General features: G+C 38.9%; 1 protein-coding gene across 1 annotated transcript; it reads right to left on the bottom strand.

Moving 5' to 3' along the window:
* Nucleotides 1-10: 10 nt before the first annotated feature.
* LOC146318163 (unconventional myosin-VIIa-like) lies at nucleotides 11-27,488 on the bottom strand. The gene is made up of 50 exons (XM_084731731.1): nucleotides 27,377-27,488; nucleotides 27,099-27,141; nucleotides 26,137-26,238; nucleotides 25,884-26,036; nucleotides 24,389-24,457; nucleotides 24,176-24,291; nucleotides 23,243-23,370; nucleotides 22,976-23,118; nucleotides 22,727-22,840; nucleotides 22,475-22,628; nucleotides 22,303-22,379; nucleotides 22,078-22,197; nucleotides 21,208-21,350; nucleotides 20,910-21,120; nucleotides 20,663-20,798; nucleotides 20,419-20,585; nucleotides 19,435-19,575; nucleotides 17,762-17,920; nucleotides 17,425-17,517; nucleotides 16,828-16,922; nucleotides 16,552-16,636; nucleotides 16,324-16,425; nucleotides 15,719-15,835; nucleotides 15,428-15,604; nucleotides 15,095-15,325; nucleotides 14,842-14,997; nucleotides 13,177-13,242; nucleotides 12,946-13,070; nucleotides 12,637-12,763; nucleotides 10,824-10,943; nucleotides 10,487-10,660; nucleotides 10,126-10,353; nucleotides 9,247-9,414; nucleotides 8,953-9,070; nucleotides 7,975-8,101; nucleotides 7,704-7,870; nucleotides 7,409-7,590; nucleotides 6,676-6,785; nucleotides 6,290-6,444; nucleotides 4,966-5,119; nucleotides 4,692-4,847; nucleotides 4,165-4,270; nucleotides 3,067-3,180; nucleotides 2,714-2,801; nucleotides 2,529-2,635; nucleotides 2,243-2,428; nucleotides 924-1,040; nucleotides 754-837; nucleotides 510-629; nucleotides 11-351 (listed from the first exon to the last, which is right to left on the bottom strand). Exons 2-50 carry the CDS (start codon nucleotides 27,108-27,110, stop codon nucleotides 259-261), a joined length of 6,393 nt encoding a protein of 2,130 aa, XP_084587857.1. The 5' UTR covers nucleotides 27,111-27,141; nucleotides 27,377-27,488; the 3' UTR covers nucleotides 11-258.

The following is a 27,488-nucleotide window of genomic DNA, read 5'->3' as shown; positions in this document are numbered from 1 at the left end:
TGACTCAATGTTGGACATATTACATTTTAATAACACTAGATTTAAATAGATCATGGTAGCATTCATGTTCTACACATGTTCAACAGGTCTCACAATGGGACAAGGTTGGAGTTGCAAACAAGACAATGAAAAAATGACGATACAACACTCTTAGAAGTAATCTATCTAAGGGACAATTAAAATACATTAATGTAAAGATATTGATCAAGAGTGCATATTCATCACAGGAGTTCAGTCTATTGCTGTGGCCTTGAAGAATCAGGGAAACAAGAGGTTCCTTGGTTGAAAGGCCTGCAGCTGCTCCTCGTACATGTTGAAATATGATCTAAGAAGGTCTTCCATTGTTCTGGCCTGTAAAAGGAGGAAATGGATATCTGTTTAATTTCAAAATGACTAATCCCAGGCTGGCTCATTAACATGAATGGACAGACTGATTTACAGAATGATGTGTATTGGTTTCTCCTGCAAGAAATGGTTGGACATTACGCAATGAGAACACAGCCACTCACATGCGGGGTGTCACAGACAAAGTTGTTGCCCCTCACCAGGGTGCCGATGGTAATCTGGAAGTGGTTTCCTTTGCTGTGGTAGTCTGTGATGCGGTTGAACGGGTGCATGACCAGCACCTCCTAAAAGGTTTACAGTGTGATTAAGCTACATTAGGATGTAATAGTTTGAGTGCAATAAAATACTTAACTACCATACAACTTGACATATTAATATACATAATTCAAGGCTTATTATTGTGCATACCTTTGTCTTTGGTTCTATAAAGCTGACACCATGCTTGCTGATGACAATCAAAAGTATATTTGGGTAGCTAGGTTCACACGTTTGCTGCAAGTCAAATACAAATGAAATCATATATTATAAGACAGTTTTCTGAAATTAATGCCTGCCAACACTTCATCCTGATGACTCACTTTGACTTCGAAGAAGGCACAGCCGAAGGTCGGCCAACTTGAAATGGCTCTCAGGAAGGCAATTTTGGCCTCCTGCACCGTCATGCCACTCTGCTTGTTGTAGGAGGAAATGATGTGCTGCAAGTAGAACACAAGCAAAGAGAAAAACACTCAGCAGACATCCCTTACACTGGACACAGACTGAGTTGCACCATCTAAGAGTAGTTCTAATCGAGAGTTTTGCAAAACTAGGTTTAGAATTAGTAAATCCAGATTTAAAATTAAGCAGAGCTCTGTTGCACAATTAAAACTAATCTCAGTTTACTACATCATTACATCAAGTTTACTGATCTAAATCAAAATTAAATAGTTTGTTTGTTAGCTAGCAAGCTAGCTAAAAAGTGAAAAAAGTTACATTGTTTACTAGTTAGTTGAAAGTTTAACAACCTGTTACATTGTTTGCTAGCAAGTTAAAAAGTTCACGAAAGGTTACTGTGCTCGCTAGCTAGCTAAAAAATTAACAACATGTGACATTGTTTGCTAGCTAGCAAAAAAGTTAACATGTTACATTATTTGCTAACTAGCTACAAATTAACAAAATGTTTCTTTGTTTGCTAGCTAGTTAAAAAGATAACAAAATCTTATATTGTTTGGTAGCCAGCAAAGAAGTTAACAAAATGTTACCTTTGTTTTTAGCTAGCTAGATAGCTAACAAAATGTTACATTATTTATTTACTAGTTAAAAAGTAACTGCACTCATGATGGTTTAGCAGAGAAGCTCAAATTTCTCCTCCTTTCAGAAAAAACTATTGGCTGAATTAATGGACCAATTGTGGTAAATAATAGAAGATTACTAACAAAAACACAGCAGGAAAAAAACAAACTGCCTGAAACAAAGAAGAGATGTATCATAAAGCTCAACTAGGCTGAGCCTTGTAACTTTCTCTGAGGAACTTAATTAATTTGCTCAAATTAGTCTCAAAAAGGCAGCCGTTTTGAACATTAGACCTCCTAAAATGTCACTTTAAACTTTAGACTTGATCACATTTTTAACCAAAGTTTAACATTTAGGAGCAACAGAATTGAGTTTAATCTAGTTTGAAGATATGTTTAAATTAAACCTTCCTCAATTTAAAAGTTAATTTAGAAGTTTTGTGCAACATAATCTAAAGTTAAACCATGATTGAATCAGGTTTAAAAATGAATCCTTGTTGGTACAGCCAAGCCAGCAACAAAGTCTGTTCTCTCCTGGAACCTCCACCTAGGATCCTTTTCCATTTTCATAGATGAATAGACATGTCATCCATGTCTGTCCTGCCTCTGTACATTTCTTCCTTTACCTTTTTCCATTCTTCAGGGGACACGCTTTTTATCTGGTCAGCAGGAACCAGGTGCTTCAGCATTTTGGGGATCATGACAAACTGCGACCTGTCTGAATCCACTTTAACTCTGAAGAGCAGCCCACCCAGGTTGATCATGTCCTCTTTGGTGCAGGTGTGGTATCCCTTCAGGTACTTGGGCAGCTCCTGGAGGCACAACAGAGGTCATGTGTCACGACATTTCTGGACAATTCAGAGGAAAAGGATTAAAAGTCCACAGAGGGAAGAGAGTGTTCGGGTTGAATACCTGTGGGAAATGGAAAGTGAGGTCTGCAACCAGGTCTTTCCCTGGGGTGACATTGAACCAGAGCTTCCTCTTGAACATTACAAGGTAGACCACGCTGGCCGTGTTGCCTGAGAAGCAAGATTTGAATTATAAAAATGGAGAAGCACTGACATGTAAAAAGTGAATGTGTCAGTATGATGCATTACCTTCTTTCGCTTTTTTAGTTTTCTTAGGAGAGTCTGAAGCCTGTCTTAAACTGTCAAAGAAATATTCCTGCTCATCCAAGCTTATCATCTGAGAATTAAAGACAGAATAGCATCAATATATTGCACATGGTAAAGAAATATATGACCTCATTGTCTCATATTTTTGTTTCTACATCAATATTATCGATACAAACCAAGCCACAAACTGTCTCTTTAAACTCACATAAAAATCAATACTTCTAATAACAGTTCATATTTTCAACTTATAGTTTACATTTTCTGTTACATGATAAAGTATTTACCAGCTAAAACACATGAATCAACAATCAAACAGGAGTATTACCCAGCCCCACCTTGCTGGGTGTTTTCAGGTACAGGCCGTATCCCTCAGCTGAGCTCAGGACGAGGTGAGAGGCGATACTGACGGACAGCTCTTTGATTGTAGTTGTTGATGTCACCTCCAATATCTGCACAACAGCAAGGACAGTAAGTATGGAAGCTTAATGAGAAATGTAAATGCATAACACTAAATTTGTCATTTTCACACTTACTGTAGTTTTTTTCTGCATCAAACAAAGGTGCTGGGCTTGAACAGAGCTGGGGCTAGCTCTTTCATCTCTATGTCTTTATGCTGAGCTAAGCAAATCAGCTTCTGCTAGAGCTCACATTTTACACATGTATACGAGCTTATATCAGTTGACCTTTCCTATGTCCCACCCCTTTTTGGTTGCGCAATACCAGTCAAGCAATCTTGGGACCCAGCGCGACCTCTGTCAAACTTCTCCTTTCCTGTTTCCACACATGTTTTTTTCCTTGGAGAGCAAAGTGACGACCCACCCTACAGTGACTCTGTTGGTAGTTCCCTTTGTGGGTTTTTGGTTGAGTTGGTTTAGGTATGAGGAGTGCAAGGTTGGGGTAAGACAATCAGAGGCACAGTAGGGTGGGCCATAATACCCCATCCTGGGAAAGAAAACATTCCTACCTACTTAAATAAGATATGGGCTAGGCTTGTCTATGTTGGAAAAGAAAATAAATATTTATATATATTTATATATATATATATTTTGGAAGATGGTTGTTTTATACACACACACACACACACACACACACACACACACACACACACACACATATATATTTATTTATATAATATATATATATATATATATATATATATATATATATATATATATATATATATATATATATATATATGTATATATATATATATATGTATAGTGGAAAATTGTTTTGGTTTATGCTTCTAAACATAAAGGAAAGGTACCAATGACAGAATAACAAAATAACTGACAGAACTACATGTAAAACAGGGAAAAAATAAATGTGAAAAACAGTTTAGTTCCTAATTCCATTAGTTGCCTACGTAGAAAGCAGTAATGTAATCCACGCTTCATCTAGTGTTTAAAGGGAGAGACAGTGTTGTGTCATACCTCATCTGTGTCATTTGGAAAGTGAACTTTGTGGAAGATCTGGGTGCTATTCTGTTGGATGGCGTCCACCTCTACCGGATGAGGTGCAAACTTCCTGGGCTCCTTACTGAAGGTACAAAGCAGATAAATTTCTTTTATTGTATTCCAGCTAAATCTCTTTTATTGTAATTTATAAATAGACATATAAAGTGCTGTATATTCAAAATGAAGCCTGCAACAATACCAAAGCTCTGTCTTTTTCTACTTTAGAGTAAAAGTAGAATATTGTTTCAATCAGTTGACATGTTGCTGTGACTTTCTTAGATGCGCTGATGATTTCTTTGAAATTTTTAATAAACTATTTCCATTTTGTGTACATGTGATTCACAAATTCATACATTAAACTACCCAGCAAATATTCAAAATCCATACTTAAATTGGTCAAATTCAATTTAGTACAGAACTTCCAGTGACCAATCCTTTATACAGGACATTGCTGTCATCTCACACTTGTGATCTGTTACTTCTGCTTCTAACTCCAGCCTGACCTGCGCATCTCCTGCAGCCTCTGCATGCATTCGGCAGCCTGCTGATCTCTGGGCCGTGACTCCAGGAAGCGCTGAGTGTGTCTCATCAAACTGGGACTGGGTGGAAACAAGCCTGAACACAACCACATCAGCTGCCACCCACGCTCCATACTCAACCTGAGAGTGAGGGAGAGCAAGAGAGGAAGGGGGAGAAATCCACAGAGGTTTGGATATGTTGCCTACTGATTTAGTAATTTTACTCTTTAAAATAAAGAAGTAGACAGTGAGGGAGCACCTGTTGTTGTTACTGGTCAACTGTCTCATAATCTGACAGTAGATCTCATCCTGCAGGGCCACATGCTGGGTGGGTGGACCAAAGATCTGGTCAGTCAGCTCTATAGGACTGCGAGCGTGTTTGATTGGGTAGTCACCCATGTACTTCAGGATAGGTGGCAACCAAAGTTAAGGACTCATATAGACAGTGATAAAACTAGACTTGGATCTGTATCACACATATTCTCTGTATGTATTCACAGAGAGGTTAATTTCTCTAGAAACTGTCCATGTTCATTGTGTGGAACCAGCAATATAGTGAGTAAATATAAGATTATTCTATGATTACAAGATTCCTCCACATTCATCTACATGCAGCTTTAGTAAAGAAAGCAAAACAATGAAATACAGTTTAGAAGATTCATTGAACCAGGCTTAGACTTTGACTGTTTTAAAGGTTAGTCCAGGATATTTGGTGCAAGGTTTTATGAGGTTTTTATCAGTAGTCACTGTATTACCTAAAATAGATGTCAGTCAGCACCTCACCAGTCTGCAGGAGGGTCACCAGCATGGAAGTTAAGCAATGAACTGCTGTGGACAGGGTCAGCAATGAAATGTTTTTTAGCAACCCAAAAAAATGGTCCACCTAAAAAAAAAAAAAGCAGTTAAATCTATGCAAATATCTCTCTCCCGAGCAACCAAACTCATAGATGAAATCAGTCATTTTACTTCACAGAACACAGGAGTCGCTGGTCTACTGCTGCCTTGATCAGTTCATTTGTTTGTGTTATTGTATTTATTTAAAATGATAGTTCGGATTCACCAAAGTCACACAATGACACAAACAAACTAACAGATCAAGGCAGCGTTAGACCAGGAACCCTACTATTCTGCAAGGTAAAATTACTGATTTCACCTATGGAGTTTGGTTGGTTTGGAGAAAGCAATATTTATCTTACCTAACGGTAATTTCCCATCAGAAAATGCTGTCTGACTCTAAAAATATTCTAAATATATCATACACTTAAACTGATATTGATGTTTTTAGGTGGACCTTTTGTTAAGTTGCTGAATTATGTTTTGTTGCTGACCCTGTCCACAGCAGTACATTGCTTTACTTCCATGCTGGTGATCCTCTCCGCTTCTCCTACACTTGAGGGCATATTGACCAGCATCTACTGTAGATTATACACTGATTCTCAATAAGAACCTCATAACAATTCATGTCAAAGTGAAGTATCTCAACATTCTCCAATGTTATAACTGTTACTAAAACAGGGATGTGAAGCACCCAAGATGTCAAAAATCTGAAAAAAAAAACAGTGAGACATTAGTTTCAAGGATATCAGTGTAGGCGTTGCAGGCCAGGTTGCTGAGTTCAGAGTTTTTGACCAGGTTTCTCATCAGCGGCTGTTTGAGAGGTTCTCTGGAACAAGCCCACAGCTTCTCCCTGGTGACTCCTCTGGATGCACCCTGTCGACCAGCGTCTTTACTTGCAGGCCTGTGAGCCCGAGGAAAAACAGTACATGTTTTTTTTTGTTTTGTTTTGTTTTTTTGCAATATTGAAAAATATCTCTAAAAATTAAATCTTCGTATAAAAGTTGAAGAAGCTGTATGATAAAATTTGTTGACAAATGCCCAGCAAAGCTACTGTTTCAACTGCGCTAGCAACAAAATTTAACCACATTTTTTGTTAGATGAATATTAAATATTCCAAAAGTGACAAAATTACCTGAAGTTCTCAAGTGCAAACTCTTTCAAAGAGACAGGAGCCACTGTTTCTTCTCTCTGTGGGGCAATTTGTGCCGCTGAAACTCTCTTCTGTCCTGGACTGAGCAGATCCTGATGGGTCAGAGACAGTTCATTAGTCACACCACCAGGGGGGCTCATGCCAACCATCGGACTCACAGATCCACTGCTGGATCTGTAGAGCTGAGAACTCGCTGTGCAATATTTTCATGTCCGTACGCACGTGCAGCCATTTTTAAGACTTGAATTAAGTCAATAACTGTTGATGCACACCAAGTCTGTTGTTGCAAAGTTACTTATCTTAGTTCTGACACATAGTTACATCATGTAAATACCAACAACAGGTGTATTTATAAGCTGTATTTATATTTGGGGTTGCCACTCTTTTACAATATGCATGTAGAATATAGCTATAATATGTAGAATCCTCAGCTATCAAAAATCATATATGAACACAAGCCTCCTATCAGTTAAACATGTCAGTTACAGTTTGTTTAATTTATAGAAGTTCACTGATTCTCATCTTCTTTTTCCCTTTCTCTTTCTTTTCCATATCTCTAAAAATTTTTTCTCCTTTCTTATGGATTAAATCATGTGCTCAGATCAAGAGCCTCTGAGTTTTTTTTTTTTTTGCACTTCTCCAACACATTTTATCTTATTCATGTATAAATCAAGTTGTATGTTTTGATTACGTCTGACCAAATGAGAAACTTTACCAGCAATTCCTCAGAGGGTTCGCTGAGAGTCGGCAGAAACTGCACTGTGTCCTTGTAGACTGCACCTCTGCTGGTGGTCCGCTGGTTGGTCGCGCTGATCCAGGTTTCATTAGAAGAGTTCCTTTCATCTTTGTCCACCAGCAGCAGGTCCCCTCGTTTACAAACCAGGAACATGGGGTCATCTGCAGGAGCAAGAGACACACAGAGCCATGTGTTTTTATTTGTGCGCATGAACTACGTAAATGCAACGTACTGGAGGCTACTATCCTATACTCTGCATGCTGTGGACTCTTACCTGATTTGCTGGTGTCCTGCTGAGCCAGTGCGTACACTGAGCGCTGTCTCAGCCCCTCCAGGTTTCTCTCTATCAGTGCTGCCATGTCGGCAGCTTCCCCAGACTTCAGGACAAACTCTCCTCTGACTGTGAGCAAACTCACCGACCGAGCACTGTACTGGCTGTCACTAGACAGGTTGCAAACATAAAAACTCAGTTTAATGGTTTTTTTGCACGGGAGTAAAAGAAAACAAAGATTAGCAGAACAAATAAATCTAGAAGTTATCCATACCTCATCATGTGTGCTTCCTTTATCTCGAGGTAAGGAAGCTCAAGGAGTACCTTGTCTCTTCCGTCCACAAAGAGGATGCCGTTCCAGTTTATAGCCACAACAAACATGCTTTTAGGCAAAGGAGGTCCTGTGGATGGATATGGAAATGATTCAGGAGCAGAGCTGTAAGAGGTCTGCCTTTTCAGTGGGGATGTTCAGCAATAAGTGGGTATATTATATATGATTACAAGAAATCTGATTGGTCGACTAGACATTTACAACGTGTTCAAATCAGCAAGACAGCACTCAGGTCTCATCACTAAACATAATACTCAGCACAGAAAGGAGAATAATGAAAATAAATAATGAACCACAGTAGGCTTGTATAGACTATGGCCTCCTGTTTGGTTATTTCTTGCAGCTGTTAAAGTAACATTCATAGAATAATAAAATCAACTTTATTTAATGAATATAATTTATTTTGCTGTTGCTGCTACACCACTCTTTTCATACAGGTGCAGCCTCTGCTAAACGCCAAGAAATATGTATTGAAGCACAATAAACATCTCTCTTTTTCAATATATTTTGACTTTTGGGCTTTACAACTCTCCGGAGATAATGGGAATGTATGGATCAGATGCAAAACTCTGTTTTGCCTCAACATTTGTGAACTTAGTAGCTAAATCTACCCATGGAAAAGTTTTTTTTTTCAGCAGATATCTTAGTTACAAGTTTTGTGGTTGTATGTGTGGCTGACTCAACAGAGAGTAGAAATCATCTCTCATTACAATATGAAACTATTTTGATTATATCTTTTGTTAGTAACCATTGTATAATTGCAATATTTACACTGAAGGGTAAGCTTTACCGTTATTATTGGTGTTTCAGTGGTAAGTCGTGCCGATCATGATGTAAAGCATACCCTCTCGTGTAATATTGCTGGACGCTGAGGAAAACATGTTAAATATTTTGTGTAAAATAAGTGGCATGTTGACTGACCTGACATCATTGTAACTTCATAAAACTTGGAGAAGAAAAGAGGCCATATGCTTCGGGCGCTGTCAACCAGTTCTCCTTTCACTGTTTCTGTCTTGCGCTTCTCGGTGACATGAGCACCCTGTACGATGAGAACGTAAGAAAAACCCTGAGGTAACTCACCTTTATAATGCTCATGTGATATAGAAATGAAACTATATATCATTTAAAACACTGCAAAAATCCAGTTTGTTTTGCTCCAGTCATATTTGTAAAAATCATACAGTCACTCCTTCTGTTTGACTGAATGCACTGTACCTGTAAGTGAGCTGAGCTGATCATCTGGATCCACTTTGTCATAGATTTGCTCTCAATAAGTGTCGTGGCGATGCACTCCTCAACCACCTTCTGGATGTTGTTTTTGTCATATGCAGCGCCAAACTGGATGTAATAGTGCTTTGCTGCCAGGTCGACATATTCATCCTCCTGAAAGACGAAATCCATTTTTATTGGATACACTTTCTGCACTTTGGTTTATTATTTTTGTTGTTCATTTTGAATTGGAAATTAACAGGGATCAAGATTAATGTAACACATACCAAAAGTAACAACAAGTCTTTTCACTTTGTTTTGAAGACAGTTAGAGGACAACATTTAACTATGCTTGTTTTTTATATAAATGTGTATTTTTTTGGCCACTTGATGACGGCACCCAGTGAGCACCAATCTGGATTTCAAAATGGATTTTTAGTGTAAATCTGGTTAATATTTGGTCTGAACATCTAAGACCTCGGTTACAACATCAACACAAAACAAAACAAAAATTTGTTTGATCATTTTGATAATGTGTTCAGCTGTTTGTTGAAAGAGAAATGATATTGATTAGTTTGAAGGTATTTCTCCAAAGCCACATTTCACTGGTAGGTGAAGTGTGGTCTACACATTTAATTTCAGTTTCATTTAAAATGTCATAAATACAAATAATATAGGCTGTGTGCTGCCAACAAGAAGATCAAAAAGACCAAAGACTAAAAAACAAATCTAAATGAACAGGAGGAAGTGGTGGATGAGGGTGTGGCTTAAACACAGGACTTTTATCCAGACAGTCCTGTGTGCAGAAAGATTTTTATTCTGGCTTTCAACTGAGAAATGACCACTATGTTAGAGAAACAAAGTCTTGTCAGTCCTGAGCCTCACCTTCTCACTGGTGTACTCTCCAGACTTGAGTCCCTTGATGACCTGTTTGTAGATTAGATCCGTGCTGACTGGGTCCACTGAGCAGTCATGCCAGGGTGTGAACAGTTCCTTTCGGATGGACAGCCTCCAGGGGGTGTCCTTCTCCTCCTTGCCCTGCCTCCTCATCTCCTGCTCGCACTGAGACACTGCATCCAACACATGCCTCCCAGAGCTGCCCAGAGACCACATCTGGACACAAAACACATGAAAGGTTCTTTTTTGTACTGGATTTCAGCACTGATTTAACAACATTCGGAAACTGAAATCACAGAATGTATGAGACTGTATATGAGGAGACGAGAGGCAAGCGAGAAAAGCTCACCTTGTCAAAGAGACTGATGTACAGGGAGAATCCATATGTGTCTTGAAGATCAATCCTGTCAGCCAAAGCTTGACAGACTTCAGCCGAAGTGGAAGTTGAGTCCAGATGCAGACTGACAGTGCGGCCGTCCATTAGAGTCACAGACACATCAATGGGCTTTTTGGACTTGGCAGCCTGTCAGCAGGGAGGAGAAGGAAGAAACTGGACTTAAATCAAGAAAACAGTCGAATAATTTGGAAGCCGAATGATGTCAGGTCACGTGTACTGCTCAAGAAAATCTTTTGTTCCCAGCAATAAACCTGCTTAGAAAATACTGTTACCATAACAGCAAGCCTACCTCTAGCTCTATCCAACAGGGCAACTCTTTCCTTTCTCCATTGACTTTTATGCGCTGCAGGCGCTCAGAACAATATTCTCCATAACCATTCGGCCCTTTCTGGACAAACCTCTCCAAATACTGTAGAAAAGAGCAGAACAGAACAGGGTCAATCAAATATATTGCCAGCTTGGAGGACATAAGCACTATTTTCTTCTATAAGAATGCTGAAATGAAATAAAATTATTGTGGATTAGATATTGGGTTTCTTATAATCAAATCTGTTTCTGAACATGTCTCAGCTAAAGCAACACAAGAACTGACTCGATGCATTGAAAACAGCTGATAGGGTGTTTGCAGTAATGTCAAGGTTGGATTAGTAACACGGATGAGCAGACATTTTGAAGGTACTGGGATGTAAACAACAGAATGGATTACATGCTGAATATTCAATTCCAGAGAGTCTTTATCAGCAAGAAGGAGTGTGATATTTAAAGAAACTAAGGATAACAGCTGGTGAAGATCTATATGAGCTGGCTCTCTCTTCTTGAAACTGACATCCAGACAATTTTCACTTTCTATTTCCGATCCCTACATAGTCAACTACCTCGAGTCCACAGACGACTGAAGACCTCAAATGTTACAAAGGACTGGAAGTATAGTATCAACTCAGTGAATCATTGACGTGTATTGTGAAAAACTCAGGTAGATGAGATGAACTGATCATTACATTTTTGGAAATTTAACTGAATATCTTAAGATGTTAATAAATCAATCAATCAATCTGTCATAAACATATAAACAATTAAAATGTCCTTCTTCAACCAATTTATTAAATCAATAAATGAGAAACTAGATTGTTATTCTCACAAGCTTATATTTGGTCGACCAAAACTGAACATTCTGAGCAAAAATTGCTGTTTGCAAACGGAACTCATAATAATTCATGATTATATAGCTTTCAGAAAATTTCCACTCACGAAGCTGTGAATACCATAAGATTGTGGTAAAGTTGACCCCGTTTGAAGGCAGCACATTAACAGGAACAGTTGCAAGTACAGATGAGTTGTTTATGGTTAATACCTCCAAAATGGCTGACCAATGGAATAATGATGCACCATAAAAACACTCAGTGTAAATAAAATGTATATTTCTGATTGTAATAACGTCATCTTTTCTTGCTAAAAACACGATTTAAACAGATTATTTTGCACATTGCAATGGAAAGATTTGGTATCTTGAACTGTTTGTAATTCAAGAAACCAAATAAACAGAGAAACTGTTTCTGCTCTTTGCATATTGTTGGACACTGAACATTTCTTCAGTCTGTTTTGTATTTGGATATTGTAGAGTTATAGATTATAATTATATGTTTTCAAGCAAGGTACAATATTCCTTCTGTGCTGACAGAATACCGTCATTTTTTATATTAATATACACAGTAGATATAATAATACTTAAAACAAAAAAAAAGTATAAAAACTAAACTATTTGACCAGACCCAGAACATTTCACTGTTTCATTAAGCGTACATACACAGAAGACAAAAGGTGTCAATTACTGCTATATTTAAGTACCTTTTTTCTCTCAGTTTTTCTTATATAATCGCAGGTTGTTTGTAATTGGACTCTTTAGCTACATTTAAAGATGTTTGTGTTTTTGATCTTATCTTATTCTGCTACTTTGATCATATCAACACAGCAGGCGGGCGAGAACTGTGTTTATCTTCCTTCAACAATTACTTGTGATAAAAGCAGAGGTGATGAGAGGAGGGATATCTTTTAAAAACGAGGGCAAATTTTTTGAAATTAGAATAATAATGCTACAAGCTGACCTTCATGAAGAGGTCTGTTGGGGGGAAGATCCCAAGACAGACAGAGAGAAGAGTCCAGCCTTGCATACGGCTCCTCCTGTTCTTATTGTTCACCAGCTGCTTACAGATCTGGCAGTAAATCTCATCCCTGCACGGGTCGAGAAAAACATGAAAGAAAGGCAAAAAAAAGTGACAAACAGAAACAAACAAAAAAAGAAGAGCTGAACAGTGTCAAGAGGAATGCAAATGAACTGAAATAACATTATTTTGAAATTGTATGTACCCATGTTCATTTATCTGTCATCATGTGAACAATTATCCCATTTTTACCTTATGTCTCGTCTTGATAGAGCGTATCCAATGATAATGTGGAGTTTTTCCAGGGCTGAAAGTGGCCGATCCAGCGTGGACCCCTCACCGATCATGATGTCCTCGTCTTCTGTCAGGTTCTCCGGCTGGTGAGGACGACAACGCGAGTAACAATTAGCACACAGCACACAATATGAATCAACACAGAAATGATGACAAGATGATGGATATCGTAGCAACGTCAGTGCTGACCTCCTCAAGAATAGCAGAGGTTCTTCTTCCACCTCCAAACTTTTTCTTGTTCTTCCTGAGTATTATCTGCACAGAAAAGACAGGATCAGTAGAAGTAAGACCAATAACTGATGTCTGACATTCAGAAGAAGAAGAAGCTGTTTGTAAAGCAGCTGATTCAGTATATTTGGTTACCACTAAAGAACTTGTTGTCCACAGGTAGCTCTTACAATTTGACTGTGGATGGTTTCTTCTTAAAGGAGCAGTATGGAGAAATTGTGCATGAGTACTGCAGTTGGAGCCATTGACTGTATATTACATAGGTTGAAATCCTATTTAACATACAATCTATGTAGTTTTTTTTCCCCTCTCTGCAGGCTGCATGAGCTTTGTAGGAGTACAGGATGCGTATAACATCATAAATTGACGATAACAAGTGACGGTGACTCCTACACTGTAAGTTGATCTGCTGTTTATAACTGTCAATTGCCAAGCTAAGCTTGTTTTCTTGAAAACAAAAGCCCACTGCTCTGAAAATAAACAGTCTGCACTTTGAGTTAAGTGACTGTCTCACTGCCTTCAAAACTCCATTAACATATGACCATGACATATCATGGCCATTTTATGATTTATTACAGTAAATACATTACAGATTTATCATTTAAGTATGCATGAACATGTTTCATTATTGTGTGAACAGTGTGATCATCTGCTGCTTGTATACTGGAGGTTTCCAGCAACAGCCAATAGAAAATTGGGGATGCAGCCTTTCTCAGTTACACCTCAAACCTATGTAAAACACTACCTATCTAGATATCAGAAGCAAAGCTGCACACTTATTTCTTAACTTTGGCCTTTGAAGGACTAATATGCAAGATTTAGTGGCATCTAACAGTGAGCTTGCACATTGCAAGATGCAAACATCTCGCCTCACCCTCCCCTTCCAAGCATGTAGGTGAACCTACACTGACCACAAAACTTGTGAAAATCAGGAAGGGAAAATGAAAAGGAAAATGCAACATTGTGGACTCCATGGGAGACTCTGTAGATATAAATGGCTCATTCTAAGGTAATACTACATTATACACTAACATAAACATATTTTTTTCTTTATGTTATGCATTCTACCCCTATTTTATCCTTTTTCTCTTACTTTCACTATTATTAACAAGTGCATTTTATTCTCCATCTTATTTTACATTAATTCTGTCCTTCTATTCCTGTTTCTATGTTCATTCTACGTCTGTTCTGTTTTTATGTGAATCACTTGTTGATGTTATTTCTCTTGTAAAGCACTTCAAGCTCCATTTCTTATATGAAAGGTGCTACAGAAATAAAGCTTACTTTTAATTTCTGTGAGTGTTCAGATGTTGTTCCAGAGACTTTTTCACGTTGTTTCAGTTGTAATTCTGCACGTCATTCGATCCCTATTTTCAAAGGCTCGTCTTTGTGAAGAATGCTTGCCATGGTAGACTGTGAGCAAAATTATACAGTCATTTTTTTCTAAATCTGGGTACCAAAAGGATTGAATGTAGGCATTGTTTGACTGGAAAAAATTCAATGCTGCTTTCTGCAGTTTCAAAACAACATATTTTGGCACTACTATGAGCCTTCAAAACCCATTTAAATGTTCAATATATGTGCTGTTATTTTTATTCTTGATATGCTATAAAGAGACTATGTTACCTGGTCCAGTCCCACCAGGTTGCTCAGTCTCCTGCCCTGCTTATGAGGCAGATGATGCGAGATGGTGCTAGATGCTTGAGATATCCCATCCAGAGATTTTGGTTCTGGCCGGTCCCCCATGAAACGCAGAATGATCCAAAATACAGTCCGACATGCCTGGTGGGAAATGAGAGCAGAGATTGGGTGTGAACTTTGGAAAAAGATTTTCAAAAAATCCCTTAGAGCTGCCCCTCGTTCCTCTCTGTCCTCTCACCAGTGCGTCACCCTCATCATCGTGGTGCAGCAGAGACCGGCTGAGTCTCTCTGTGATGTGCGTGTGTGTGGCGTTGCCCTGGAAGTGAAGGATGCTGAACTTGTAGAAGGAAAACTCATCGCTGGCATCATCAAACTCGTCGTCCTCCTCGTCCAGCGATGGTGTCGGGGTTGTTGAGGTTGAGGGTGGAGCGATAATTATCTCCACTGGCTCTGGCGTGTTTCTTGTCTTCTTTGCAATGTAATAGAGTTAATATCACTCAATTAATTAATTACATTCAACACAATGCAAACGTTAATGTCGCATTAGCAGATCAAAGAAATATCGTCCAACCTCAGATTCATCTGACTCTGACGGATCCTGTTCGACCTCTTCTGGAGGAGGAGTGGGCTGGAGATCATATGTGTCCTCAACTGAGTCCCGTTCAATGATTGGCTCAGGCTCCTCATCAGATTCATCTAGTTGGGCGATAACTGTCAGTCGCTGCTGAAGGGCCAAGGCAAGGGAGGCCTGTGAGGAGTTGGGTTAGAGGATAGAGAAAGAAGGGGGTGAAAAGGTGACCATACTCATAACGAGACACAGATTTCTCACAGTTATTGTGTTGTTTCTGGTTTCAGCTCCTACATCATTCCTCGTCTTTTCAAACGCTCTTCTGGCCAGCAGTCCTCTGGTGTAAGCTTGCAGCAGTATGACAGCCTCTCTCTTCTGCTTAAAGCCCTTCCTTGCCTGGTAGCGTCGTACCTGCAGTTTATCAGAAATAATATGAATGTTCTTATTCAAGTCGAGTCAGATTTTATTTATAAAGCCCAAACTCACAAATCACACATTACCACAGGAGGCTTTACAATCAATTCACACTTTCACTTTACTTAGAACTAATAACACTTGTAATTATTGTGTTTTGCATGTAATAATAAGATTAGGTTTGAAAATACATTTAACATATAAAAATTAGGGACTGATTGACTGACTTCAACTATTGAAACTGTTATTTTAAATTTTGACACCAAGATTTTCAGTTTTTTGCAATATATAAGTTATCAGTTTCCTTGATTACTTATAATTGCTATACAGTCCTGAAAAATAACATATCAATTCACCCTTGATTAAAAAAAAGGAAAATTGATTTAATTTTTAATTGAATTTCTTAAAAAAACACATTTTAAGTGCATTTGAACACAGCAGCAGCACACTGATAAATTTAAAAGTTACATTTTAAAAGTACATGCCTGGTTTTGTATGGTGAGTGCTGCTGCTTTCTGTCTTTGGTACTGTGCCCGGAGCTTCCGACTACGGATCTTCGATGCCAGACGCCTAAAGCCGTGCAGGAGCTGGTGGAGCGACAAGGAAAACAAAGGAGAAGGTCAGTGCACTAGAGATGAGTTTTCTCTGTATACAAGCATCAAGGAGAGAGCTTCATGTCAGCTTCATGCTCTGAGGTCTTGACGACGTCACACCTTTCTTAGCTTTCTCCTCTCCCTGTAACCCCTCCAGTGCTTCTGCAACACCACAGCTGCCCTCCGCTTCTTCAGAAAAGACTTTCTACAAAAAGAGGAAAAGTAAAGCATTTAAGTCAGGGAAAAAAAAGATCCTCAACCAACCACTAGAGTACAGGAACAAACGTACCTTTTCAGATGATGTAAACAAAGATAAAGTTTTGTAGCCATGGCCTCATTCAATTCAGAGTTCATACTCTTTATGTGATGCGTCCTTTACTCCTCTTAAGACTGTACCTGTCTTTTTGTCCCATCATGACCCTCTGGATCACCAGAGCTTTCCTGCTGAGCTCATCTTCCCTCAGCCGTTCAAGGAACGCATCATGAGATTCCTGAATAAAAGTGGAAAGAAAATCCTTGCAATCAGCTGTCATAATGCTCCAAGATTAAAGGCACAATATGTAAAACCCTAGTGCTCAAAAATGAGAAGCTTCCTAGTTATTGCAGTTGAAACAGATAGTTGTAACCATAGACAGTGTATTTAAAAGGTTGAATCCCTAGTCAGTATATGATCTATGGAATGAACCTACAGGAGTGCAAGACGAACACAACATTATACTTTAACAATGACAAGTCCTCCACTGTAAGTTAAGCTGTGTCAATTGTCTGTCAATGTAAATCTAAGCCAGTTATCCTGAAAACAAAAAGATTCCACTGATTTAAAAAAAATAATCCCCTAAGAGAAAACAAATTGTCAAGATATTAGATGCTGGCGTGGTTCATAATAATGTCAGTTAGTACTGTTTTCTGTTAATCTGCAGTGATGTTCTGCTGTGTCAAAGCAATCGAGAAAAGCTGTGGTACAAAATGGTTTGAATTATAAGTTTTCTTCACCCTCAGGAAAATCTTGGTCCTGCCCATCTTCCACTCGTCCTCTTTCATAATCACCGCCTTGCAGATGGCATCACAACAGGCAGCAGCTGTTGCCTGGAGAGACAATAAAGAATTGATTTGATACTGAAGAGATGCTAATGACAGCCCATACTCCTCCAGGAGAAGGACAACAAAAAAAGTAAACCTTCTTTGAGGCCATCATTATGACATTCTCAGTATCATCCAGCACAACATTTCGCAAAAACATTTTAGATTTCACAAGTATGGCACTGATTTTATGAAATCAACAGTCCACATCGTAACATATGATTGTCAACTGGGTGAAATCACGACTAACAAATTTGGGGTCGCAGACAGTCGTCTTCAGGAGCACCCTGTAGCGCTTCAGGAAGTCCACAAAGGTGTGGCGAATTGGGTATCCCAGCTTCCGGATGCGTATGGTGTCCATCATGCCGGAGTATCTCAGCTGACGCATACACAGCTCTCTGTCAAAAACCTGGAGGAGAGCACATTCATTATAGTTGTGAATACTCTCTCTATGCTGTCGTCATGAGTAGCATTTAGTCTTCTTTCTTTGCAGAAATAGCACAGTTACTTCTTCAGGTCCACTGTTTTGTTAGAATTGTTGTTATTGTTATAGAGCACATATTGTGTATATACTGTATATATGCATGCTCACAGTGACAATGCTAACATGCTGGTGTTTAGCAGGTATAACGTTTACCATGTTCACCATCTTAGTTCAATATATTAGTATGAAATTTAGTATGAGTAATCAACACTCTGGTTTATTACTTGTTTTGGCTGGTGAAGTAAATACGTATTTGTCAGTCCATTCACTTTGGAACTGGTGATTTTCACAATCAAGTTTCTTTAGCTTTGAGGGAGCAATTTTGAAACTTGTTAGCTTACTGTGACACCATGCAGGACGGTGCAGGAAGAACAACAGATTTTGCAGCAGGAGAACTCAGCTTTCTCTGGCAGCATAGGCAACACTGAGGAATTTATTGCTTCAGTTGACTACATTTACCATCAACACTGACTGGACGTCCACAAAAAGGGCTGAATTTTCCCTTTAATGGATCGACAAAACTATTGCAATTCTTCCCGAGGGCATCATGAATGTCTGTACAAGATTTCATACAAATCTGTCCCACAGTTGTTGTGACATTTCACTCAAAATAACAAATGTCAATCTCATGGTGGCACTAGAGGAAAACTCATGGGATCACCAAAGTCCTTTCAATGTCAGGGGATCATGAATGTCTGCAGAGCAAATTTGTGCCAATCCATCAATTAGATGTTGAGATATTTCACAGTATAAGTGATCTGCTAGAGGCATAATAATAAGCGGAGTAGCATTTCAGTAGTGGAGGCTTCATTGCCTGAGGCTCTAGAATCTCTATATGAAATGTCATGGAAATCCATTCAGTATTTGTTGAGATTTTTCAGTCCGGACCAAAGTGGTGGACTGGCATTGCCATCCCTAAGACCACACTGCTAGCATGGCTATAAATAAATATATATTTATATAATGGCTATAAAGATATCTAGTTAATTATCTACTAAATAAAAAGGACAGGAAAGCTAGTTAACACCCAAACACTGCGTGTTAGTGCATTATATTTTCCAGGAAATTAACTCAGTTGCTTTATGGCACAAAAACAGGAGGTTGTTGTTTATCCAGTGCAGGGGCAGGCGGTAGAGAGGCCGAGAGGCAAATGGGAAAATTCATTTGATCCTCTTCAGTTAAACCATAAGGGGAAGAAACAAATGTAGACAGGCAACGTGGACTCACATTCATTATTTCAGGAAACAACAGGACTTAGAGGAAATGTCTCAAATTTGGTAAATACTTACACAAACACTGCTACCACTTTTGCACAAGATAGTTTGTCTTCATCTTTGCCCTTATGTCAGACAGTTCTGTTTAAAAATGCTACACTTAACAACCGTGGTGTGTGTTGCTGTGGCAGTGTGCACTGCAGTCGCTGCTCTTGTGTCACTCACCTCAGACTTCTTGCCATTGTTTGGTTTGAAGCATCGGATGAAGAAGGGATTGCAGGCGGACAGAGCCTTCATGAGGGAGTCCAGGGACTGACGGAACTGACCGCTCAGTGTCGGCACTTGTTTGCGGTTGTCAGTCTGGCCCTGCACGGATGATAGAGAGGAGGCTGAAATCATGACACCAAGTCAGCACTACAGCGGCAAGTGTCACATTAGTGTCACTACCAATAAATGTCCACTCTGTCCCACTGTAGAATGCAAATAGATGTATATGAAAATGAATGCTATAATCGAGGTGATAACATTACTGCACTGAAACAAGTAAGATGATCTGCCCATCTATATGATATTTTAATTTAAGTCCATGTCTCAAGTATCTCAATAAAGAAAAAAATAATAATAATGAGGAAACTTCTCGATATAATGACTTACTCATCTTGAAATAATGACTTAGTGTCTCAAAATGAGAGGGTTTCTCAAAACAATGAGTTAGTATCACAAATGAATGATTTAATCTCTCAAAATAATTAGTGATCTGAAAATACTTACTTGTCTCAAAATAATAACTTGATTTCTCTAAATGAGACTCTCTCAAAATAGTAAGTTAGTGTCTTTAAAAAATGAGTTATTTTTTCAAAACAATAACTAATAATCTCATCTCAAAATGATGACTTACTGAACTGAAAAAATTGATGGCTTAGTATCAAAAAAATAATGACGAAACAAAGCAAAATAATGAAAATGTTCTCAATGTTTTTTGTGATGCTAAATCAATAAATTGAGAAAGTTTCTCGTTCTTTTAAGATTCAGCCTTAGAAGAAAGCTTCTCATTTTTTGATACTGAGTCAAGAAATTTTCTGTGAACTGAAGTTTCAAAACTTTTTGTTTTTTTTGGGGGGGGTCTCTATATATTTCACCTGAGAAAAGAAACGGTGTATGTAGTATTACCAAACTAAATGCCATGCTGACAAAGTTCTTCTTTCATACCCGTAGAGAGTTCTTAGGTGTCATGATGATCTTCTTGTTGTTAGTAATCTTCACCCCATTGGTTGAAAGCTGAGTCTCGAATATCTGGCGGAGCAGCTTATTGGTGGACGAGTCAACCATCTTGATTAAGTCAAAACTGACGGCGTCTCTGTTCTTTTCCAGGAAGCCTTAATGGAAAAAAAAAGCACATTACTGAGCACCTCCCAGCAGGTGTGCAGTCTTTAGCTGGACTTTGCTTTTGTACCTTTGGAGCTGTAGTAAACCACGCCTGCAAAGTGGCGAATCCCGAAGTCTGTGTCATGTCCAGATTTGGAGCCGACGTAAGCCTTGTTCCCACCATGTTGCTGATTTATCTTGTTCAGCATTGTGGAATCTGAGCCCTGTAACACACAAAACAATACTGTGAATTTTAAAAAAAGTACCAGGTCTTATAGATTTGTTAAATAATGCTTGTGAATGCATGAAAAGGCAACAGAGTGTAGCACCGGCACCTTTGGAAAATGGCTTTCCTCATCAATCAGAGCCAACACGTTACAGGGTTGCCCGGCCAGGAGGTCCAAGATGTTCTGATTGTCACTAAACTTGATGTTTTTCCACACAACGTCCTCTTTCTGGTACTCCTTCTGCTCCAGCTTGAAGATGTGGCTCACGAAGAACTGCTGCAGCTTCTCATTGGCTAAATTAATGCACAGCTGCTCAAAGCTGTAAAACAACACAGTGACATTTGTTCAGTGTGAAGTACGTGTCGAGTTGTGATACACTGCAGGGTGTGTGAAGAAATGTCCTGACCTGTTTGTGTTGAAGTTCTCAAAGCCAAAGATATCCAGCAGGCCAATGGACACGAAGGAGGATTTCAGGGTTTTGGTCAGATTCTTATAGGTGACGCTGTTGATTTTCCCAACAATCCATATGAACAGCTTATTATAGATTGCCTGAAAGATTGGACACAAGTTAAATTTGATCTTCTCAGCATGAGCGACCAGTCCAAGTAACACGGATTAATTCATTTTTAAGCCTGATTAAATCATGGTTTAACTGGCAACAAGCGTTTAAGATTAAGCTTACAATTAGGAAAGGTTACATTTAAGTCTCTCTTTAAACCTCAATTTAGTTTTTACTCTAAATCTAGATTAAGTTTAATTCTGTTGCACGAAAACTTTAACTCCAATTTAAAATGTGGTTCAATTTTAACTTTATAATTACACTTTAGAAATAATTATTACATGCTGTACCATGATGAGTAAGCTAACTAGAAAATAATATAATGTTTTTGATTGGTTGGTTGGTTTAAGCCAGCTAGCAAGCCATGAAATGTTTAAATCATATGGAGCAGGGGAACGTTTACTCACTAGTTTATTTATTTATTTAAATTTAGGTATGTAAACATCTTCATATCAATATAATTTCAGTTTACATCACACAATTTGGATTTACTAAAGTGAGGATAGTGTTTAATTGTGCAACAGAGATCTGTGTAGAAGTGTATGAAGTGTATTTGTGATAGGATGCTCTCTGCAATAAAAGCTTAAAATCACCTCATGTTGTTGAATTAGGACACCGTCAACATCTACAGGCTAAAGTTCCTCTCGTCCTCAGTCAGGATCCAATCAGGAAATAAGCAAACATTCTGATTTACTGTCAATAAGTTGGCTTCATTACCTTCACAAAAGCGTCTCTGCAGTCAGAGGCCTGTTCAAAGCTGAGAGGTTTGCTCACACTCTCACTTTTGGTCGTGATGGAACGATGGGTCAAACTCTTCGCCAGCAAAGACTTATGGACCTGCAGAAAACAGACAAGAATGTCATCATTTAACGTTGAAGAATCGTGATCAGTTAATCACGTTGTGTTTACAACATCACAAGAAATGACAAACAAAGTGTTCACCTCCAGCAGCGACGCCGTGATGCTGAAGTGTTCTGACTTGCTGACATCACTGGTTTCCAAGTTATTTTCTGTGTTAGCTGGTGGGAACACAATAATATATACAATAATATAATCAAATAATATAATGTTTAAATTATAGAATCATAATATTCTGAAATGTGCATACTCTCACCCTCAAAGCAGACGTTCCCCAGGTGTAATATGGCTGCCAGCAGCTTGAAGATTTCCTGACACTGGTTTTCTGAGAAGGTTAGGATTTTCATCGCAGCACGAATACGCTTCAAGTCTTCAGTATCATTTCTGCCGTCACACACGATACAGCTGCCCTGCAGCACGTGAGAGGGAAGGTTTAGATTATTCACTGTAAGTCGACCGTATGCCATTTGTTTTGGTTGAAGTGAATTGTAGATGGCTGTGGTAATACCTGGGTAAGGAACATGTATTCCTTTGCATCTCCAAGGCTCAGAGTCTTCTTCTCCTCTGCTGTCATTCCCGCCAGCATGCAGTAAAAAATGTGGTAGTTTCTCTCCTCCAGGGCCTGAGGGATGACACAGCATATTTATTTAACCTGCCCTGTGGCAGATAGTCAACTGTGTTTTTATAGGTTTACAGTATGAATCTGCCCTCTGGAGAGATAAGAAGAACTGAGTTTGTTTGGACGTAACTGCCTCACCTGATGGCAGACACGTGACTTCTCCAAAAGATACTGCTCTACACGAGCGCCTTCCATCACTCCGTCCTTATTAAAGAAGATCTCCAAATATTTCCCAAAGCGACTGGAGTTGTCATTGCGGACTGTTTTAGCATTTCCAAAAGCTGTAAAGGGACATAACAGACATGTCTGAACACTTTCTGACTTTCAACCACTTATGTACACGTGTTTCAAAAGGCAGGGTTGAGTATGTCTGGATGTCTTGGTATTAGTGAAGTCAAGTTGTACCTTCTAGTATTGGGTTTGACTCCAGGATTTGCTGCTCAATCTGCTGTTCAGACAGTTCACCGCTAACTGCTGCCAAGTACTGGAGGATCAGCTTAGTGCTCTCTGTCTTTCCTGCTCCTGATTCCCCACTGAGAGAAAGACAGAAGAAATGTGATAAAAAAAAGTAACACCTGACAACATTTATTCTATTCAAGACTGCCTATGGGAAACAGTTAAAGAAGTAGTTCAGATTTTTTGAAGTGGAGGTACTGGTGTATGAAGCTAAGCAATGTATTTCTGTGGACAGGGTCAGCAGCAAAATGTATTTTAGCCACCTAAACAAATCAATATCTCTTTAAGTGGTCACTATATTTAGAATATTTCCACTGCTTTACTTTGCAGGCAGGCAGACTTTTCTGATAGGAAACTGTGTTATATAAGGCAGATATGTCTCTTGCCAAACCAACCAAACTCCAGAGGTGAAATCTGTAATTTTCCCTCATAGAAAATGCGAGTTGCTGGTCTACCGCTGCCTTGATCTGTTAGTTTGTTTGAGTTGTTGTGTGGCTTCAGTGTTTTAAAAGAATAGTTTGGATTCACCAGTCACACAGTAACACAAACAAACTGACAGACTGGGGAGCAGAAGCCCAACAACACCTGTGTTCTGCAGGGTAAAATTACTGATTTCGCCTATGGACTTTAGTTGTTTTGGAGACTGATATTTGGCTGATATAACAGCAATTTCCCATCAGGAAAGGCTGATGGTGAAAATATACTGAATACAGTGTACACATAAACAGATACTGATTTTTTCAGGTGGACCTTCTTAAGTGCCATCTACTGTAGCTAATACACTGATCGTGGATAAGTATCTCATATGACCCCACATCAAATATATCAAACTATCCCTTCAACGGGCCATCATGACTTTTTGGTTGAGTGATTTATTCCCACCTGATGATGCAGCACTGGTTCCTGAGATGGCGTTTCATATTACTGTAGGAGGATTCAGCAATGGCGAAGATGTGTGGGGGGAGTTCCCCCAGCTTTCGACCACGGTACAACTTCACCTGAAGGACAACAAGATACACACATCAAACAAATCATGCCATGACCAACCATGAGAAATGAGTACTTCTATAATATGGATGGTAATACCAGCCTCACCTGCTCATTTGAATATATCGGAAAATCCTGGTATGGGTTCACTGCCACCAGCACGGAGCCTGTGTATGTCTACAAACAGAAAAAATGGTGTGTGTGAGACATTGAGGACAGTCAGGGTAAAGTAATAATCTGACTGGTGGAGTTATGCAAGGAGTGAGAAACTCAGAGAGGTGAAACTGCTGCCAGTACAACTCAGAACGCATGTATTGTCAACAGGTATGCTCCTCAATACTTGTGTTCTCAGATAACAATGGTCCGTACTATAGCATACTACAATACCAGGGCTAGTGTGCATTCATGTTAAGTTCCTCGAGTGAATAATGTAACCAAAAGTCCAGTTTTCAGCAACAGCCTTCCACTAAACATCAAGAAAGTTTGAGGACTGAAACCATGTAAGCACAGTGAGTACAGGACACAAAACAAACAGTAAAGAAGTACATCTACTGCTCCATTATTTGTAGAAAAGACACATCACAACATAGTTTTTTAAATGTCTCTTTGTGATATTTTGACCACAAATAAGCCTCTGTTGTAGGGTGTTGGCTGCAGAATCAGACGTTAGATCCACACACTGCACTGACAACTGAAACAAAGTTTTCGATGTAACAGACATCTTCAGATCAACAGTGTTTGCATCCTCTGTCTGAATCTTGCCTTCAGTTTGCTTCTTGATCCAGTATCAGAGAAAGAAGAAAGTAAGAAAGTAGAGGTTTTTGGGATGTGCAGACCCTACACCCTCTTTGTCCACAGAGGCGGCTGCAGAAATCTATGAGGGCAATAACTTAAATGATTAGGATGAAAATATCTGCATGGCTAGACAGTCTACCACCAAGGTCAAGCTGGGATAACATGTTTCTTTGCGATTTGTGTCAACCAGTGCTCTGAAAACAAATGTAACAAATAGCATGAGATCCGTTTTCATTACAAATATAATAAATAGCACTACAGGTACAAAAGAAGAACTTGTCTGTGCTCAGAGCATGAGACATTGATCTAGAGGATGAAGACACATCTTGGGACAATGTATGGAAACTTATCAAATTTCATTAGTTTACTATACGTCTGTAACTGGGTTTCACACAAGTCCAAACTGTAATTTATTAGGCAGCTATAAACATGTGACGTGGGAGTGTCAAGACTTTTGGGCCCAGGTCTGAATTGATAGGTAAGACCATAATACACAATCGAACTCTGCCGCTCCTTGGTGATAATTCTCAGTCAGGAATACTGCAAGTGAAAGACAGCGCAAGATGCTACTAGGACAGCTGTCAAAAAACTTCTAGTCCAAAGATGACTGCCGCCTTATGATATAGCACTCTAGGTAAGACAAAAATATGTATTTTTAATTTAGGGCTAAACTGTCCCTTTAAAATCAATAGAAACAATTCAGGTGAAATTGCACCTGTAAAAATCTAATTAATCCCACTGCAGCGACACAAAGTTGACTTTCAAAGGTGGACAGCAGTTCAGTTTGTGTGTTACACATATGCCTTACATAGATGATGCCTTGTTTGTGTCGGAGCAGCAGGTTCCTGAGGAGGCCGGCCTCTGTCATGTCCCCCAGTTTGATCATGTCGTCCACGCCCTCCACTGATGTGGGGTGCATGATCTTGACGGAGACCTCCAGCTCCTGGGACAGATTCTCCTCCTGGAGGTCAAAGAAAGAAGAAACAAAACTGCACTTTTAGGCCGAAAACAACTCAATATCATCATTTTGTTCAGCATCTAAGCCGGTAAAGGTTGTTTACCTTTCCATCATCGGTCACCAGTAACCGCTCGCCAGATGGTGTTTCCTTGACTCTTGCTCCAATGGGTACCCCGATGTCCGAGTCCACCCAAACCCACTCCCCCTGAAAATACAGAGCACAGTCAATATGTTAAGAAATCCACTGACATAATTTTATATTTTCTTTTTGTTTGATTACACAAAGTCAAAGGGTACAAACATATACAGATGTAGAGTAACAATACAAAAGCTCTTAACGGGGATCAAATTAGGAGGAAGAAAGATTAGAAAAAGTAAAGAAAAGCAAATAAATAAAAATAGAAGCTTCCCATTGTTTAAGTGTTTTTGTAACATTTTGTCACATATATCCACTCACATTCATATATACATATACAGACACACATTTCCACATACAAAACAATTATATCTACATGTAAACACATATTTGTTGTACACATAAATATACGTATGGTTATGTTTATCCATATAAACATACACTCCCATACTTATGTGTTTGATGTACAGACAAAAATAAATACTGCAAGTATCTGCCTTTAATTGACCATGATAAATTAGATTTAACTTTAACTATTACCCTGACTAAAAGTATGCCTCTCACATTCAAAAATAAAATTATTTTGCTTGTTTCTATTAAATTCCTATCCAAGAAATTTTGCAACATTGAAACGTCAATGTTAGGTTTCTGTTTCTTTGTAGTATGTATACTTCCCCATCATAATGTCTACGTCATCCCTTTAAATCATCAAACAACACGGCTAAATTTAGTCCAGAATAAATGTCCTTCAGAGTACAGAATTTATGAGGGTTAAAGTATTTCCTTGAATGAGTGACTGCAGGTGATTGTGACCCTCCGCTCCTTCCAGGAACAACTGAATAATATAACACTTTCTGGTAAGCAGTAATCCTATCAATGAAACTGATACTCAAACTTAACAGTCAGTATTGACTGTTTTTCTGCCTTACCTTTCTCAGCATCACTGATGCAGCTTCACGGCTTTTCTACTTCCTAAACAAAGAAATCAATATGATGAGTTGCAGTTTCAAAGACAAAAGTGACCAACTCAATAAAATCATTGTTAGTGATGCCTTTAGTTCATCAGCATTACAAACAACTTAAACACAAGATTTTTCTCTTTGCTGTAATAAACATTATTCCTTACATGGCCCGTTGTTGTGCTCAGTGCCACAGATTAAGGTGAACACAAGTAACAGAAAACAATGTAACACGAAACAATTGTTACCTAACAATCCTTTTATCCAGTGATCTTCATTAATTCCCACTCTTTCAGCCTGCTGCGGAGCAGCTGTTTGTCTTGACGCCCGGTCGAATCAGTCTTAAGATGAGGAAGGAGG

The sequence above is a fragment of the Lutjanus erythropterus genome, chromosome 12, assembly GCF_056507025.1.
Source record: "Lutjanus erythropterus isolate fLutEry1 chromosome 12, fLutEry1.hap2, whole genome shotgun sequence".
Taxonomy (NCBI): domain Eukaryota; kingdom Metazoa; phylum Chordata; class Actinopteri; order Lutjaniformes; family Lutjanidae; genus Lutjanus; species Lutjanus erythropterus.
This window is presented reverse-complemented; position numbering and strand designations above follow the sequence as displayed.